This window comes from Oryctolagus cuniculus, chromosome 7, assembly GCF_964237555.1.
Source record: "Oryctolagus cuniculus chromosome 7, mOryCun1.1, whole genome shotgun sequence".
NCBI lineage: Eukaryota > Metazoa > Chordata > Mammalia > Lagomorpha > Leporidae > Oryctolagus > Oryctolagus cuniculus.
In genome coordinates, this window is record NC_091438.1 from 10897480 (window position 1) to 10916204 (window position 18725).

General features: G+C 52.7%; 1 protein-coding gene across 2 annotated transcripts in view; it reads left to right on the plus strand.

The window, feature by feature from the left end:
- The window catches only part of PTPRN2 (protein tyrosine phosphatase receptor type N2), a 1115035-nt gene that overhangs the window by 1079189 nt on the left and 17121 nt on the right, over positions 1 to 18725 (plus strand). For both annotated transcript variants that reach the window (XM_051857048.2, XM_051857049.2), the window contains 2 exons: positions 1349 to 1402; positions 3580 to 3644. In XM_051857048.2, the coding sequence (XP_051713008.2) occupies positions 1349 to 1402; positions 3580 to 3644 (119 nt within the window). The remainder of the gene's footprint in view (positions 1 to 1348; positions 1403 to 3579; positions 3645 to 18725) is intronic.

Sequence of the window (18725 nt, forward strand, 5' to 3'; positions counted from 1 at the left end):
GGTCCCTTCACTTGGCTCGATGCGTGTGCCTGAGCCTTCTCCATTTTGGGTGAGCCGCAAGGCGTAGGTGCTGCACACTCTCACAGACTAGTGAGCAGCCATAGATCGACTTTGCTGAGCGATTCGGGGCTTGGAACGTGGTCGGTCTGTGGCTGGCTGCTCTACAGCCTGCCCCTTAGAGCCCCATTATGCTATCCAGGTTGAAGGGTGCAGACGTCTGGCACAAGGACCTCATTCTGCAGACTCCATAGAGGAAGTAGGAAAAAAAGAAAGAGACCCATCTGGTCTCTGGCTGCATGACGTCCACAGTCCCACCAGGATGCTCACTTTGCCTCCTTCCCACTGCTGGCTTAGGGCAGAGCAGCCACTGATTGCATTGTTCACTTTCGGGTGACTGTTTGCACACTAAGTGGACAAGCCTTTGCAAAGAAACATATTCCCATTCCTGGCCCGAGAACAGAACGTTTTCTGTACTGCTGCTTATTAAACTTCTAATTTATGTCCCGTGTCGTAGGAGTTCATACAAGGCAGTTTAGAGTACTTCTTGCACATTTTTTCCCTCCCAATAAACAGAGATCTTGTCTGCTGTTTTCTTTATATACAAATATTTAGCTGAGAATTCTGCAGTACTTTATAAACATATAGAGTCATTTCGCTGGATTAAAAAAAAAAAGCTTGGCACTTATACAGGGAAGTGAATTAAGAATTATCTAACGACGTCCTCAATACATTCTCTGTGTCAAGTTTTGTAACTCCTGATCTACAGTCTGCATAGTGCTGTTGTCTGAAAGTGCATTCGAATTTTTAAAATGGACAAGACTTGTCTTGCAATTACCTGAGGTTTCTCTGTAATTTAGATATCCTTGCCACAAAGGGACAGGTCCAAATGGATCTTTAAGATGCTGCATGTAGACAATACAGTGATAGTAAGTCCCGGTATGCCTGCAAGAGATTTTAAGCATAACTTGAAAAACTCAAAATATTTGGTCAAGAATCTAGACACTCCATATCACAGCCAAACGTCAGGTCAGTGGACGCCCAAAGAGAAAATATGGAGGAGAAGGCCAGGAAAGGTGGGAGCAGGAGGAAGGGGGTGCAGAACCAGAAACCTGGAGTTCATAGTCTTAAGCGGAAAAAAATCATGAAAGTGTAAAAACTGTTTTAAATCTGATAATTCATTATTGAAAAGACAAATAAATCCTTGAACTTGTGTGTGTAATTTTGTTCTTGTTTGTCAAAACAGGCTATTGCAAAATGGTTTCAAAGATACAGACATTTAGCTTTGGCTTATTAGCTAACATGGAGACTTAGTCCGTAACTATAATTTTCATATCTCTTTTTATTTCAGAAAAGTAAACAAGTGCTACAGGGGCCGTTCTTGTCCCATAATTGTTCATTGCAGGCAAGTACCACTTTTAGCATGGGTTAAGAAGTTTTTGCTACCTCAAAGAGAAACTGTACGGTTATACATAGAAGTTGAACTTTCTGGTTGCTTAACGAATACATCTAACTGGTGTTTTTAAAGGAAATCAAAGATACACACTTACTTTTCTAGGCTTTTCTATTTATTGACTAAATAAAAGCCTGTGTTTTATTTCCTGATTCCTGAAAGAGCTGCACCTGTCATATTCCATTGCTGGCAAGCCACTGGGTGCTGTGTGAGATAATCTATTTCCACATTTCCTGTCCTATCACTCTGTCTTGACTGAAACCCTCAAGAGGCCACTACACAAACTTGGAGACAACGGTTTTGTTCTATTGCATCGTCTCAGCCAACAGTACACTTAGCAAAGGTTTGGAGCCCTGTGGACAAGGTTTAAAAAAATATGCTTAGGGCTACTGCTAAACAGGGACAAAACCTGCCAGTACCAGGGGCATGGCCACCTCCAGTGTGTCAGGTGCTTCTGGGCCTCTGGGCAAAAATGCCATGACCCACATCCCTAAGTAGGTTAAGTAAGAAGCCACATCAGTAAGAAGAGACCCACTCAGAGCAAACCCAGCCTTGTGGCACCATTTCTACTGGACTTGTTGGCCAACTATTTTGGGTAAAGACCTCATCCTTCATTTTTCTAGAACTTTCTTATAGGATGCTCTACTCTGCCTGGAATACAAAGGAAATCTCCCTCCAAGGATCAGACGCCAAATGTATCAGTGCAATCCAGAAGCAGGTGTGTCTGGGTGTCCATGTGGGCTTCTGCCCGTCTATAAGAGAGGAAAATGAAAACCGAGTAGGGTTTGTTAGCCTCAAAAACCAAGATAGACCACCTTCACCCCTATCAGTGTACCAAGACATGCTACAGTGAGTCGGGAGATTTATCGGAAAACATCCATGTGAACAGGTGCTCTCCCTGGGAGACATGTGAGGGAAACACTGAGCAGCAAGCCCCGCCCCCGCGGTCGCGTATAGTGGACGGTGAAGACTGACCAGTGAGCAAGGCTGCTGCTGCCTCCCTGGCCTGATGATGCAGCAAAGCACGTTGGGTGCGACGTTTATCTTTCCACATGCAGCTGCTTCCCACCCTGACTCTGCTGTGACGAGATCAACCTGGCAAGAGAGACTTACCCATGAGTCCTTGGGATTACGGGCCAGTATGCAAATCAGAAGCTGAAAGCCCAGTGGTTTGCCGGTGACATCATTCTTGACCTCTACAAATGGAAACATTGACTTTTTCAACACTGGATTTTGCTAGGAGTAGAAATGTAGCAAGCTCTCCACTTAAAAGGTGGCTGTGGCGTGAGCAGAAGCCCTGTTGGGTGGGAATTTCCAAAGCATCTCTCAAACGCCAATGACTTGGTGACAACACCCACGAGGGGACAAGAAATGGCTCCACACATTCCCCCTGTGAAGGAGGGCTGGGTCTGGGGCTGCCTTCCCCTAGAAAGCCCTCTCCTCTTTTTCATTTGCTGTTGCTAAGACGTAATTCAGAACGTTTTAACACCTCTAGCCCAGATGGTAAATACTCCAGTTGCATAGCTGGTGGGATGAGGAAGGAGCCACACCAGAGCGCTCTTAGAGAATGTGGTTACCAGAGGATACGGATTTGCAGCCCTGAGAGGGAGGACACGCGCTTAAAGAGGGCGCACACCAGCCCAGGAGGGCGCACACCAGCCCAGGACCATGTGCCGGAAGTGCACCTGCTGTTCCTCCGCCCCGGGTGTTGGCCAGCAATCATAGAGAAAGTGTCTTGCAGATACTTTGAACATCAACAGCCCCGACGCTGACACACTGAAACATTTCCTTATTTCTTTCCTTTCTTTCCTCCCCCCGCCCCTCCCCCCCCCCCCCCCCCCGCCACCCCGACCACATTTACCACATCCCTGGTCAAAGAGAGGGGGTAGAGAAACAAACCTACCAGAACACAATAGCTAATCCCCACAGCTGCTCATAGGCTTAACAGGCTCCTGTTCCCCCCCCACCCCCCACCCCCACCCCGCGCTTCCTCCCTCCCTCCCTCCCTCGGATTCACAGTCTCCCCGGCCCCACTTAAGCATAAAGGAAATAAATTGTTGCCAGCTTTGTTGTGTGTTGGGGTTCGCTGTGGACAGACAGCGTTTTCATGTTCTCTCCTCTGTTGACAGTGACGGCGCGGGCAGGAGTGGCACCTACGTCCTGATTGACATGGTTCTCAATAAGATGGCCAAAGGTGAGACTGCTTTGTTGTGGCGCGGAGACAGGATGGGGTTGCTATGGCAACGCGGGGTGTCATATTCGCAGGAGGCCTTGGGAAAAAAAAATTAGCCCATTGTGGTCCCTGTTCCTGAATCATATTAAGGTGATTTGCTGCAAAGCGTGTTTGGTTTTTGAGGTCCATCCTTTGTGATCAGCCTGAATGCGCGGGGCACATAGTAGGTCCTTGATGAGTCTTTTGTTCCCCGCGTGATGACGGGAGCATCAGAACCGAAGGGATGCAGACTTTGGGTCTGTAATGGTGCAGCAGCTCAGAATATCCTTACACTACTGTGGGTCCCTCTCGGCTGCTACAGAAACAATAGGAGGTAGGTGTGAAGTCACACTCAAAGGCTCTGTAGTGATTGTCTTCAAACATAAATCATCTCTCTCAAACACACCTCTTGGCGCTGTCTGCTGATGGCACCTGCCGGGAGAAGTCTCTGTGCCATTGGAGTTTCCCTGTCCGCGACACCCCCAGGGCTCTAAGGCGGCAAGGAGCACCCCGCACGGGCGGGATGTGCACCACAGCCCTGCCCTCAGCTCCCGGGCTGGCCCACCCGCCGTGGGTTTTAGTACTTTGGGCAAAGCATCCAACCCCCTCCCTGGGGCCCAGTTCCGCTGGACAAAAAGTGAGTGTGGGGGGTCGGGCCGCTCTGCACGTCTCAAACGGTGATCTAAGGGACACCAGAGGTGCAAGGTCACCTCGCTAACGTGTCCACAGCCAAGTGAGTTCGGGAAAAGAGCCCCCAGTCTGCCTCTTGCGTGATCATGATAAGCATTGGCAGATAAAGGCCTGAAGAGCCCGCGGTGAGTAAACTCTCCAGCGCGTTTGCTCAACTGACTTGAAGAGACACTTGGTTTTCCTTGTGGCGCCTGTCAGTGTGCCATGGGACTCGGAAGTCCACCTGAGAGTAAAACATTCTATCTCAACACACACACACACAGAAGTTGGTGAAAAATATGTATCATTAAAAAAAAAAAAAGATGTAGGGCTTGAAAAAGATTTTTGCACCACAGTAAACTTATCTTTCAATTGCAGTTTTCTAGGAACTCTGTGCTTGTATAGAGGCCCCCACCTTCCAGAAGACCCCGTTCTTCATCCTTTGCCCAATGATAAGAGATCTTGACTCTATAGATGAGTGCCTATGCAGTGCACACAAACGCCAGCAACTCTAAAAATAGGCATTTCCCTTACTCCATTTCCTCATGGCTAAAAAAGTAAAGTAGACGACATCTTTAACCCTCCCTGGGTAAAGCTGACGGAAGATAAAGCAGTCGTCGGTGGCTTCCCCCAGCGCCAGAGAGCTGAGCCAGGTCATCTAACAGCCTGCATGGAATGACCGGGCACTGGCACAGAAACCCCAGCTCTGCACTGCACACTCCCCCGCCCCATGGCTCCAGGCTCTGCTGGCTTCTGGGGAGAAAAGGAAATTGGTTTTTACACCAACAAATATTGTTTTAAGTGCCGTAACTCAGCCTAGTGGCTGGAATGTATGAACGCAAATACTTCGGGATGGTGTTCCAGCAATAGCTTTGGTCTTTAAAAACTCTTAACTTTTTGGGTTTTAAAAAAAGTTCCTATTTCGCTTGTCTGTTAATGCTGCTCTCTCATCAAATGTCGTCTTTCCCTTTAGAACTGCAAAGCTACCCCACCCCCACCCCCACCCCCGCGCGCAGTGTCCCTCTCTCGCACACAGGTGCATTCCTCAGAACAATGCAGGTCCTTTTATTTGGGTGTGGACCCGAATGCTCCTGTGTTTGTACACAGTGTGCCCAGATACTAGCCTTGGTACATCAGTTACTTGTGCAAAGAAAAGAAGCCCAGGCGGAGGCCATGGGGTAGAACTTGGGCTTGCAGTCCCGGCCTGGGGATACCACCACCCCCACCCCGGGCCGGGCGGGGGCTGGAGGGGGTTGGGAGGGGAGGGTGGAGTGTGTGTGTGTTGGGGGGTGACGTAATCATCCGAGCACCGAGGCGGCCATTGGCCAGCTCCACCGTAGCGTGGGATGTCAAATTCCATTTTAAGTGGGGGCTCAGCGCGCAACAATGTGAGGTCAGCCATGTGGAACTGGCCGAGGGGGCAGGCTCAGGGCCTTTTCTGAGATTGGTCACCCCTCTTTTCTGTTCCTGACCTGCTCCCCTTCCCCAGGAGGGGGACTGTGTGGTGTGAAAGCCCCTGACCCAGGGCTGGGCCCTTGGTCTCAGGAGAGATCAAAGGGCAGGCGGCCCCTCCGCCAGCGAGGTGGGCCTTTCCCAGGCCGCCGCCCCGAGAGGCCGCCCGGGTTTTGTGCCGTGCGGCCGGGGCCCGTCTTTGTCTGGCCTGAGAAGCGTTGCAGACCCGGAGCTCATCAAATGATCAAAGGCCCCAGGCCCTGGACGTGCAGGCTTTCTTCCCATTTCCCTTTCTGAAAAGCAATGAATTGCTCAGGCCCCCGCAAGAATACCTCCGCAAAGCCGGGCTGCGCGCCGCCGCCCTGCGCGCCGCTCCGAGCGCCCAACCCCAGCGCGCACGGCCCGGCTGCAGCCGCTCAGGGATTAAGGCCCCCGGGCTCCGGGGCAGGGCTGCAAGAATACACTGGGAACAATTGAAGTGCTACTCTCTCCGCTGTCTAGTTTATTAGCGAGTAGACAATGATGCAGCGCGAGATTAAAATGGATGGGCGCACTCTCTGCCAAGGGGTCGCAGGCTGTGAGACGGCTCTGCACAGATCCTACGCTGCGTTGGAATTCGGGTGCAGGGACCATACTGTCCTCTCTTTGAAGGGCTTGGCTTACATTTCACTCACATGCAGCCAAAAAAAAAAAAAGAAAGAAAGAAAAAGAAACACTTTTCCAGCCAACATATTTTCCCAATTTTATACTTTTTTTTTAACTTTTTTACAGTTTTTGCCAGGGAAATCTCTTTGCCCAGTTATTTTTTTTCTGTTGCAACATAATTTATTTTTATTATTTTTTTTTATTTTTTGACAGGCAGAGTTAGACAGTGAGAGAGAGAGACAGAGAGAAAGGTCTTCCTTCTGTTGATTCACTCCCCTAATGGCCACTACGGCCGGTGCTGCGCCGAACCGAAGCCAGGAGCCAGGTGCTTCTCTTGGTCTCCCATGGGGTGCAGTGCCAAGCACCTGGGCCACCATCCACTGTACTCCCGGGCCACAGCAGAGAGCTGGACTGGAAGAGGAGCAACGGGGACAGAATCCGGCGCCCCGACCGGGACTAGAACCCCAGGTGCCGGCGCCACAGGCGGAGGATTAGCCTATTGAGCCGTGGCGCCGGCCACAACATAACTTTTTTAAGACCCCATTGGCTGACCCTCCCCCAGCTTCTCTCCCATCCCGGACCAGCCTAGAAATCCCACTATTGAGAAAGGGTCGCCATGTTCACGGAAGCATTCCCACCCAGAACCGGGGTCTGTAAGGGTCTCAAGATGCCGGGCTGCCCGGTGCCGAGCAGACACGGCCCAGCCCGCCAGTGGCTGCTGGTGCTGAAGACCCCCACAGTTTGTTTGGGAGAGCCTCATACCTTGTCGGAGGTGGGCTGCAGACGGGGAATCGCATTGTCCCAGTGCGTCTCTGGCCCTTGATGCCCAGTGTGCTGGGAGTTGCTAAACGCACATGAACCAAGTTACCCAGTGGTGCTAAGGTGCAGATGGCGGGGGGGGGGGGGGGGGGGGGCCTGTGTGGCCATCGGTCCGGCTCCTGGCCCCTTGCACAACAGCCCGATGTGATTCACAGGTTCCTGCCCCGGGGAGTGCTGGAGGACACACACATCCTTGCAGGAGGAGGCACGTCGACTCTATCCCACTCTGTGGGCGTGGTTCCTCTGGGGCCTTGTGAAGTGTGGGGTCAGGCCCCGTTTGTCCTGGCGTGCCTGGCGTATGTCCCTCAGGACGATAGCCTCAAGTTTCACCCATGTGGCAGCAGTGCCAGAATTTCTTCTCTCCTGTGAGTGGATACTGCCCCATTGCATGGAGAGCCCACATGTTGTTTCTCTGTTGAGGGACCTGTGGGCTGTCTCCAACTTGCGGCTGTTGTGACCAACACTCCCACCTAGAGAGGTTTACAGATCTCTACTTCAACCCCTGCCATCAGTCCTTTGGTGTGGATGCCTCAAGGTGGAATTGTAGATCTCACACGTGGCGATTCCACATTGAACTGTCTGAGGAATTCAGCAATGGGCAGAGGGTCCAGTTGGCGCCCACTCTCACTCCGTGGCATTTTCCTGAAAACAGCCGTCCTAGTGGGTGTGCAGTGGCATCTCATTGTGGTTTTGAGGGTCATGTTTCTGGCAGCCGTGATGGTGAGCGTCTTTTCGTGGGTCTGTCGGACGTTTGTACTTCGTCTTTGGACACGTGTCTCTTCAAATCCTTGGCTTATTTTTAAATTGGGGCCATTTGGTTTTTGCTGTAGGAACTCTTTGTATATTCCAAATCATAATCTCGTATCACATGTGAAACGTACAGATATTTTCTCCATCCTCTGGGTTTTCTTGTCTTGACCGTGTCCCCTGTTGCACAGAAGTATTTCATTTTGATGAAGTCCAATTTATCAAGAATTTTTTTCCCTTAAAATTGCATTTCCTTTGTTACCGGTGTTTTCGGTGTCATATCCAAGAGAACTGTGCCAAACCCAAGATCATGGCGATTTTCTCTTGCACGTTCCTGTAGGAGATGTTGGCTTTTAATAGCAGGTCCGAGGAGCAGATGGCTCGGAGAGACACTACAGGTCAGAAAAGGTCAAACAGCCTAGTTGAAGACGACCATCGTCTATGGGCTTAAGTGTGTGTACATCACGACTCGTCACTTCCTGTGTGTCATAGTGACCCAATGGCTCCCTCAAGCAGCATTTAAGGCTCGTTGAATTTTTTAAAACCCACACCCCCTCCAGAGGTGCCCCATTCCATACAATAGGTTGCTTAAATGAAGTAAAATGGAATAAAATTTGAAAGTCAGCTCCCCAGTTATACCAGCACCAATGCCACGTGTGGTAGTTGCTGCCGTGTTGGGCACAGCAGGTGGAAGACCACGTCACCAGCACAGAGTCCAGGCGGCCACCCCGCCCTAGAGGGGTCATCTCGTGGTGCCCACTCCTCTCTGGCTGCTCTCATCATCACCCCAGCCCAGCTGCCACCACCCGTCTGCACCTGCTGTGCAGCCTCGGCGCTGGTCTCCCAGCTCCACTTGGTGCCTACAGCACAGCCAGTGTGATGTTCTAGACAGAAAGACCTGAGGCCTATACCTCGGCACTGGCCTTAGCTCCAGGGCCCTTGGCAGGCCGGGCTGCTGCTGATCTGCCCCCTCTCTGGGCTGTGCGAGCTCCGGAGGCGCTGCAGAACTCGGGGCCTTTGCACATTCTGTTGCATAGGGTGGGCCGTGCCCCATCGGCCTCTCTCTCAACCGCCCCTCCTCCCCACATGTCCTATGGAATCCTAGAGTTCCATTGTGGTTATTATCAGTATCATTCACTCTTTAAAAAAATATTTTATTTATTTGAGAGGAAGAGTTACTGACAGTTATAGAAGGAAAGGTCTTCCATCTGCTGGTACACTCCCCAGATGGCTACAACGGCCAGAGCTGTGCCGAGTTTCGGAGTCAGGAGCTTCTTCCGGGTCTCCCATGCGGGTGCAGGGGCCCAAGGACTTGGGCCATCCTCTACTGCTTTCCCAGGCCGTTAGCAGGGATCTGGATCGGAAGAGGAGCAGCCAGGACTAGAACCAGCGCCCATATGGGATGCCAGCGCTGCCGGCGGAGGATTAACCCACTGAGCCACAGCACCGGCCCCAGTATCATTCACTCTTAAGGCAAACACAGCAGCACCATTCCGGCGGCTCACAAGGGAACGGAGCCGCAGTTTCACGCACTTTAGCCTCTGGGAGGTGCACCTGCTACCCCCCAGACGTGGTGTCTAGGAGCTCACAGCAAACAAAGCAGCAAGAGCCCCGTTCTGCAGTTTATGTCTGCGGGGAGAAGCAGACACTGGCTGTGGCGACCACTGTAGTTTCTCAGGGGTGGAGAATGCGGACAAGATTGCTCAGGCTCATTCGCCATCACAGAGCTCAGGGAAGAGCCGGGCGGGGGTTTTCATGGAACTAAAGGGGACGTTTATTGGGGTCACTTTGTTGTGAGCTGAGGACACAGATCCCAGGAGGTCTGGTGACTTGCCAAAGGCCTCAGCTGACCGGGGTCAGAACTGGAGCCCTGATCTTCCTGTAGGCTGTCCAGAGCCCACCAGGAAAAGCAGGGGACAGGGTTGAGACTGCGAGGGACAGGTTAGTTGGGAGGCTGGATGGGGAGTTGTTTGGGGCTGTGATACAAACCGCAGGAGGAAGAGGAGACCTCGAACAGGGTGCAGAGGGCTTGAAAGACAAGCTCAAGGATTTGCTGTCTCTCGTGGGCAGCCCAGCGTCTCTGGGGGAGGAGAACGTGGGGTTAGCCTGGCAGCAAGGGGCGGCTGCCAGAAGGTGGAAGAGCTGGGACCCAGGACCCAGTCAGACCCACTGGAGAGAGTCCACTGGAGGAGGTGGCCTACCTGGCCATGGTGGCCCAGCGCTGCACATAGGCAGGGCTGCACCCTTGCTTGCTCTCAGTGGAGGGGGCTGGTTTGGACACATGGACTGGCTACAGCCATGAAGACTGACGGAAACACCTGGTGTCAGTGTTTGGTGGGACTGTGCGAGTGTGACGTGGCAGCAGCAGGTGGCCCCACAGAGGCCCATGGCCATGGCCTGTCTCCCAGTGCAGGCAAGTTTTAGGCTGAGAAAGGGCCCGGGGTCGGGGTGGGGGCGGAGGAAGGGAGGGAGAGAGGAGGGAAGGAGGAGGGCTCTCCTGGCCTTTCTCGTGGTTGGAGCGGTTGCATTCAGTGAGGCACCCTGCAGGTACTTTTCCTCATCTGTCAATGTTTAGTCCTCCCCTGTGCTGTCGTGAGGCACTGGGGATAGTGACAGGTGCGTGCGTGTGTGAGGTGTCACTGCTCCTAGTGGGAAGATGTCCCATGGAACTTGGGTGCCGTGTGCACGTCCCGGCCTGGAGAAAGCTGCCACCCTCTGGTATAAGAGGCCAGCTGCCGGAGACACTGGGGACAGTTATCTACAGGAAGGGCCAAGAGGAAGTGGGGCTGCCATTCTTGGAAACACCAGAAGCACGCCTCTCTCCCCCGCGGTTTCCGTCCAGTGCAGCGAGCGGCCGAAGCTCCCTGCCCTGCCTCCGTCTCCAGCCTGTGACTGGGGCTCGCACCCTGGCCCTGCCTCAGCAAGCTGGCACCCTACACCTCCTGGTCTCGCCTGGCCGGAAGACAGCCAGCTACACTTCGGGTGGCTTCCCTTGTGAGCCGTGTCTTTCTCCCAGGCCCAGCTGGACTTTTCTCTTGCTCATCTCAAACCTGATATGGCTTCCCCCACCCCCAGCGTCCACAGCTGTCTTCCCTCTGCCCCGCCGGCTCACACCACACACCTAGGGGAGCTGCTGCCCACTTGGGGACCAGCATGCCCTTTGGCACAGCTGGCACTGCTCACAGCAGCCCTCTCTCTGCTGCCTCCTTGGTTGCTAGGCATCCCTCACACCAACAACCGCACCCCGGGGAGGACAGAGCCACTGGAGAAGTCCCCTGTGCCCTCAGACCCAACAGGCCTGCAGCAGGCGGGGGCCAGGAGCAGACAGACCTCTGAGGATGGGGTGGGAGAAAGCTAGAGGGGGAGCCGTGAGGCTGCAGCCCCCAACCCCACCCCGGGGCCTCAGCATGGTTGGGTGCTCTTGAGTCTGTGTGTTTTTTTGGCTCTGAACCTTGTTTGGAAATTTTTTTTTTGACAGGCAGAGTGGACAATGAGAGAAAGAGAGACAGAGAGAAAGGTCTTCCTTTTGCCGTTGGTTCACCCTCCAATGGCCACTGCGGCCAGTGCGCTGCTGCCGGCGCATCGCGCTGATCCAAAGCCAGGAGCCAGGTGCTTCTCCTGGTCTCCCATGGGGTGCAGGGCCCAAGCACTTGGGCCATCCTCCACTGCCTTCCTGGGCCACAGCAGAGAGCTGGCCTGGAAGAGGGGCAACCGGGACAGAATCCGGCGCCCCGACCGGGACTAGAACCCAGTGTGCCGGGACCGCAAGATGGAGGATTAGCCTAGTGAGCCGTGGCTCTGGCCCCTGTTTGGAAATTGAGTTCGATGTCAGAGCTGCCTGGAGCTGGGCTCCCAGGTACACCTGTCAATCACCTGCCCCGCCTAGCTGGTCTTCCTCCCTCTCTCTGCTCTTGGGTAATTATGGGGCTAGGTTTTCCTGTTCCGGTCCCCTTGTCTGCTTCCTCTAGGACTGACTTTCATGCCTTTGGTCTCCTGGTTCCTGCAGTCTGCCTCCCGCTGTACTCCCTGCCAGCCCACTGCTTACCTTCTCTCTCGGCCACTGTCTGGGGGCTGTCCCCTGTTTCTCGAGAATTGTCCCACCCTCACACCCAATGTCCTTCTCCTCTGCCGACTGTGACACGATGTCCTCAGCCCGAGCAGATCCTGCTCATCCCACTCCTGGTGGCAGGAGCTCCCTCTGCACGGCACCCTGGCCATCGGGCAGTGATGGTTCCCACTCTGTGTCACGTGGACTCTGAGGGCTTCACGGTGCTGCCACACCGGAGCAGCAGTTAGGGACGTGCTGTTGCCGCTGTGGGTCAGAGGCTCCCATAACCATGTCAGCGCATGTTAGCATCCACCCAGGAGAAGTGCGGGCAACCCTAGGCTGTGATTGGCAGCTGCTGGGGCTTCCTCCTGCAGCTTCTACTGCAGCTTCTCCTCTTTACAACTGAATTCGGGGAACAGAATCTCAGTGCTTGCACTGTAACCACAGAACTGAACGCTCTGTGTCCGGCGGGCCTCTTTCTGAACCTGACATGGGCTCGGGGCACTGCGGGCAGCTGCAGCCCTGCGGCAGGAAAGCCTTGCATTGTATGAACTCTGGGGAAGGATTTAAAGTGCACACCCCTGAAGCTCCTGCCTTAGCTTTGCAATGCCAGGCCCAAGTGTGGCCCCTGGACTGGCAGCGGGGGGCAGCAGTCGGGGGAGTGGGCGAACGCAGCGCGCATGTGGGAGAGAGAAGCCGGTGGAGTTGGAGGGTCCTCCCGCTCCCTGAGCCTGCCCGTGGCATTCACCGCCTGGAGCTGCGGTTAGTGGTGTGCACCTGTGTACTGAGGCCTCGGGTGTGTCGTGGAGATGTCCCTCGTGGGTAGTGGGTATCCGGGTGTTCTGCAGCCTCCATGTTGAAGGCTGCACCGTGTACAAGACCAGGATGCAGTGCACTGAAACGCTCCCTGGTCCTGCGTTGTTTCTGGATCTCAGCTGTTAGAAGGCAGCCTGCACTTGAGTGTCGCGCATGCGCCCTGTGCCCAGGAACTTGGATCAGCAGGTGGGCGTGGGTTAGGAACAGCCATCCTCATGGTCTACACAGGCTGCAGGTGGACGGGCCCCGAAATGTTCACAGTCCCATCTTACTTCTGCTTTTTCAGTTCAACACTCACCCTTCCTAACTTTCTCCCCCTTTAAACTGATTTATGGTCATTGGCGTGTGGGTGCTTAGGTCCAAGGTGTAGGGGAATACTATGATACAGTGCAACGTCACAGGGTGTCCTAGGTGTGGTGGTGACACTGTGCAACGTAACAGGGTGTCCTAGGTGTGGTGGTGACACTGTGCATTGTGAAAGGTGTCCTAGGTAAGGGCCATGACACTGTGCTGTGTGACAGGGTGTCCTAGGTGAGGGCTGTGACACTGTGCAATGTAACAGGGTATCCTAGGTGAGGCTGTGACACTGTGCATTGTGACGGGGTGTCCTAGGTAAGGCTGTGACAAGGTGTAGTGTGTGGGATGTCCTAGGTGAGGCTGTGACACTGTGTAGTGTGTGGGGTGTCCTGGGTGAGGCTGTGACACTGTGTAGTGTGGTGTGTGTCCTAGGTGAGGCTGTGACACTGTGTAGTGTGTGGGGTGTCCTAGGTGAGGCTGAGACACTGTGTAGGTGATGCAGTGTCCTAGGTGAGGCTGTGACACTGTGTAGGTGATGCAGTGTCCTAGGTGAGGCTGTGACACTGTGTAGTGTGGGGGGTGTCCTAGGTGAGGCTGTGACACTGTGTAGGTGATGCAGTGTCCTAGGTGAGGCTGTGACACTGTGTAGTGTGTGGGGTGTCCTAGGTGAGGCTATGACACTGTGTAGTGTGTGGGGTGTCCTAGGTGAGGCTGTGACACTGTGTAGTGTGGTGTGTGTCCTAGGTGAGGCTGTGACACTGTGTAGTGTGTGGGGTGTCCTAGGTGAGGCTATGACACTGTGTAGTGTGGGGGGTGTCCTAGGTGAGGCTGTGACACTGTGTAGGTGATGCAGTGTCCTAGGTGAGGCTGTGACACTGTGTAGGTGATACAGTGTCCTAGGTGAGGCTGTGACACTGTGTAGTGTGGGGGGTGTCCTAGGTGAGGCTGTGACACTGTGTAGTGTGACAGGGTGTCCTAGGTGAGGCTGTGACACTGTGCCGTGTGATAGCATATGCTAGCTGGGAGCTGTGACACTGTGTAGTGTGACTCAGGGTTTCTATTGATGACAGAAAACTGTGCGTTTTGCAGTGCCCTGTTCTCTCTCTCTTTCTCTTTGTTTTTAAAGATTTATTCATGTATTTGAAAGGCAGAGTTTCAGAGAAGCAGAGACAGAGAGAGAGAGAAGAAAACAGGTCTTCCAACCTCTGGTTCACTCCCCAAATGGCCACAACATCCTGAGCTGCAGTGATCCGAAGCCAGGAGCCCGGAGCTTCTTCCAGGTCTCCCACATGGGTGCAGGTGCCCAAGGACTTGGGCCATCTTCTACTGCTTTCCCAGGCCATAGCAGAGAGCTGGATCAGAAGTGGAGCAGCTGGACTCAAACTGGCACCTGTATGGAATGCCGGCGCTACAGGCATTATGCACTACACCACAGCACTGACCCCACTGTGCCTGTTCTCTTGTGGGATGGAGATAAGGAGGCTGTGAAATGACAGTGCACATTTATACAGTCTCGTGTTTTGCTAATGTGTTTTCTTGATAAAAATCTGGGGGTATCTTATTATCTACATGTAAACCATTTAGAATCTTTTCAAAAGGGGAAAACTAGTAGTAGCTAGTTTCGTTTTGCTCTGATAGACTTGGTTTCAAGTGAATATTACATAAATTTGCCTCTTTGGATCCCACTGAAATATACCAAAAAAGAGATCATAGTTTACGTAGGGTAGCAAGAAACCCTCCAGCTTGTAATTTTCTGAAGACTTCATTTCAGAGCATCCAGGAAGGTGTGGAGCCAGGACTGATCGGCAATGAGTATGTGACACTGTGTTTGTGTGTGTGTAGGGTGTGTGCATGTGTGTAGTGGGTGTGTGTGTGTGGAGTATTTAGAGGGTACGGGGTATAGGGTGTGTATGTGAATGGCATGTGCATAGAAGGTGTGTGATGTAAGGTGTGTATGTGCGTAGTGGGTATGTGTGAGGTGTGTTTAGGGAGCATGGGGTGTAGGGTATATGTGTTTCTGTGTGTCATGTTTACATATGTATGTCAGGTGTATATATCAGCAGAGTGTATGTAGTGGTTGTGGGGTGTAGGGGGCGTGTATGTTTGTCGGGTTTGCGTATGTGTGTAGGGTGTATATGTTGGCAGAGTGTACGTAGGGTTGTGGGGTGGGGAGTGTGCATGTGTCATGTTTACATATGTGTTAGGGTGTATATGTCAGTAGAGTAGATGTAGGCGTTATGGGGTGTAGGGAGTGTATGTGTGTAGGGTGTGTATGTCAGCAGAGTCGGGGGGACGTGGGATGTAGGATGTGTGTGTCAGGTTTACATATGCGTGTAAGTATATGCGTATATGTTGATAGAGTATATGTAGGGGCTGTGGGATGTAGGGAGTGTGTGTTTATGTCGGGTTTACATATGTGTGTAGGGTGTGTATGTCAGCAGAGTATATGTAGGGTTGTGGGGTGTAGGGTGTGTGTGTGTGTCAGGTTTACATATGTGTGTAGGATGTCTATGTTGGCAGAGTGCATAGGGTTTGTATGTCAGCAGAGTGTGTAGGGTTGTGGGGTGTAGGGAGTATGTGTGTGTCAGGTTTACATATATGTGTAGGGTGTCTGTCAGCAGAGTGTGTGTAGGGGTTATGGGGTTTATGTATGTGTGTGTGTCAGGTTTACATAGATGTGTAGGGTTTATATGTTGGCAGAGTGTGTAGGGTTGTGGGGTGTAGGGAGTGTGTGTGTGTGTGTGTGTGTCAGGTTTACATAGGTGTGTAGGGTGTATATGTCGGCAGAGTGTGTAGGGTTGTGGGGTGTAGGGAGTGTGTGTGTGTCAGGTTTACATAGGTGTATAGGGTGTGTATGTCGGCAGAGTGTGTAGGGTTGTGGGGTGTAGGGAGTGTGTGTATGCCAGGTTTACATATGTGTGTAGGGTGTGTATGTCGGCAGAATGTGTAGGGGTGTAGGGTGTAGGGAGTGTGTGTGTGTGTCAGGTTTACATATGTGTATGTCAGCAGAGTGTGTAGGGTTGTGGGGTGTAGGGAGTGTGTGTATGTCAGGTTTACATATGTATGTAGGGTGTCTGTCAGCAGAGTGTGTGTAGGGTTGTGGGGTGTAGGGAGTGTGTGTGTGTGTCAGGTTTACATAGGTGTGTAGGGTGTATATGTCAGCAGAGTGTGTGTAAGGGTTATGAAGTTTATGCATGTGTGTGTATCAGGTTTACGTAGATGTGTAGGGTGTGTATGTCAGCAGTGTGTAGGGTTGTGGGGTATAGGGAGTGTGTGTGTATGTCAGGTTTACATAGGTGTGTAGGGTGTGTATGTCAGCAGTGTGAAGGGTTGTGGGGTGTAGGGAGCGTGTGTGTGTCAGGTTTACATAGGTGTGTAGGGTGTGTCTGTCGGCTGAGTGTGTAGGGTTGTGGGGTGTAGGGAGTGTGTGTATGTCAGGTTTACATAGGTGTGTAGGGTGTCTGTCAGCAGAGTGTGTGTAGGGTTGTGGGGTGGGGAGTGTGCATATGACATGGTTATGTGTGATGTGCATGTGATGAGCGTCATGGTGCATGAGAATGGGTTGCTGTAGGGCACGGGACATGGGTGTGTGTAGGGGGTGTGAGTGTGGTGTGGAGTAGGGGGTCTTTCAGAAAATCCTGATGTGTGAGATGGCAGAAGCTTCCGTGAGATGCAAGACCAGGGATAAGCCCAGCCTGCAGAGGGCGGCCTGTTGGTGGAACTGACAGTGTGAGTGTGGTCTTGGGCAGCCTCAGACACCTAGGTGTCCACACCAGGAGGCAGGGCAAAGGGCTTGTCACAGACAGGAGTGGCATTCTGTGACTAAGCAGAATGCACTCGGCCATTTCCAGGAAACAGCAACACCCCGAACTCGAGATAAGGGACATTTCAGGGGCTCGCCTGCCAGGTCATCGGACGGATTTTGTTTATCACATAAGGTCGGGATGGCCGTCTGCTTACCTGAAGGGCCAGATGGCAGCTACATCCAAAACAGCTGCTGTCGTGGCCAGCTGTGTCCCTGCATGGGGCATGGGTGCTGTGTGTGTGCACGCGTGCACATGTGTCTGGTGTGTGAGAGTGAATGGGGATGTGGCCGTGTACACGCAGGTGCACGTGTGCATGAGTGCAGCCTGCAGTCGGTGCCCATGTGGCCACCTCAAGCCAAGGTTTGCCGTGTGGGACCCTGGAGGACTCTGCCCGTGACGCCTCTCCCCCAGCTTAGGGCTGGGATTGCCTCGGCTGACATCAAAGCCTGTAAAGAGAGGATCATCCTTGTGCTCCGTAGCGCAGCCCTTCCAAACCGGGAGCTCTCCCAGACCCAGAGGCCGGGGGCTGTGTCTCCTCCCGGAATGCGGGAACCACGTGGCTGTGGTCTTTGGAGATTTGTACTATTCACCCTTATTCCTTCCTTTGGTTAGGAAAGAATATTTTCTCAGTTCTTCCAGAAAATAGAATTGAGAAAATGCATTCATGCAAAGTAAGGGCCATTCTCTCTTGAACATTTGATACATACTTTCAAGAGAAAAGAATATAGGGCTGTCTCTGCAGTTTGCAAAACTGTGTTTAAAAAAAAAAAAAACCTTTGTGATAAAATGCATCTGTACTTACTGTACTTATGGAGCTCTTATTCCTGAGCGTGCTGTTGAAATTCTAGCCGAAGAGTGGCTGTCAGGATGCTACGACGACGGCCCCACAGTGACTTGTGGTCCACACTCCCTCCTGTCGGCCTGGAAGGATGTTGGCCTAACAACGTTAGTTGCATCACGAGGTTCACCCCAGCCAGTAACCAAACTCCAAGAGAAATCAAAGCAAACCTTATGAAGAGACACCAGTGTCATATTTGCTCAGTTTTCTTTCACTTCGAATTGATTCTTTCCTTGTAAAAAATAGTTTTAATATTTGAGCACTAATGCTCTTTTAATGTGTGGTGTTTCACGGCTGGTACGTTTTATCTGAAGCTGAAAGACCTCTGTTGTCTTAAAATGTATTTAACCAATATGTAAACTTGTAAGCCAGTGAACCCAGAGTGAATTAGAAAGCGATGGAGAAAGCGGTTAATATGTATCAAGCAGAGCACTCGATGGCACCCCAGTGGCCACTCAGGACTCCAGCAGAGCGTGCAGGGGCTGGTGTGTACAGCGCGCTCCCTGGTCCCCCTCCGAGGCCCCAGGGAAACAGAAGCACCGTGGGTGCAGAGGGGGGCTCCGACTCAGCCCCACGCACGGCCTGCACCCACATCCTCTATACCTTCCTGGAGTCTCCACGTTCAACTCCCATCAGTTAACACAAAGCAGGACTTATTTATTTCTTGTCCATCTCATTGATTTGTTTGAAAGCTTTCCCATTGTCTAGCCTACTCCCCAGATGCCCAAAACAGCCAGGGCCCAGCCAGGCCCAAACTCCATCCAGGTCTCTCCCCCGTGGGTGGCAGGAGCCCACGTACTTGAGCCCCTACCTGCTGTCTCCCAGGATTGATTAGCAGGAAGTGGGATCAAACACAGAACTGGGACTCGAACCCAGGTGCTACCGTATGGGATGCAGGCACCGCACCTGCCCGCAGGAAGTGGGCC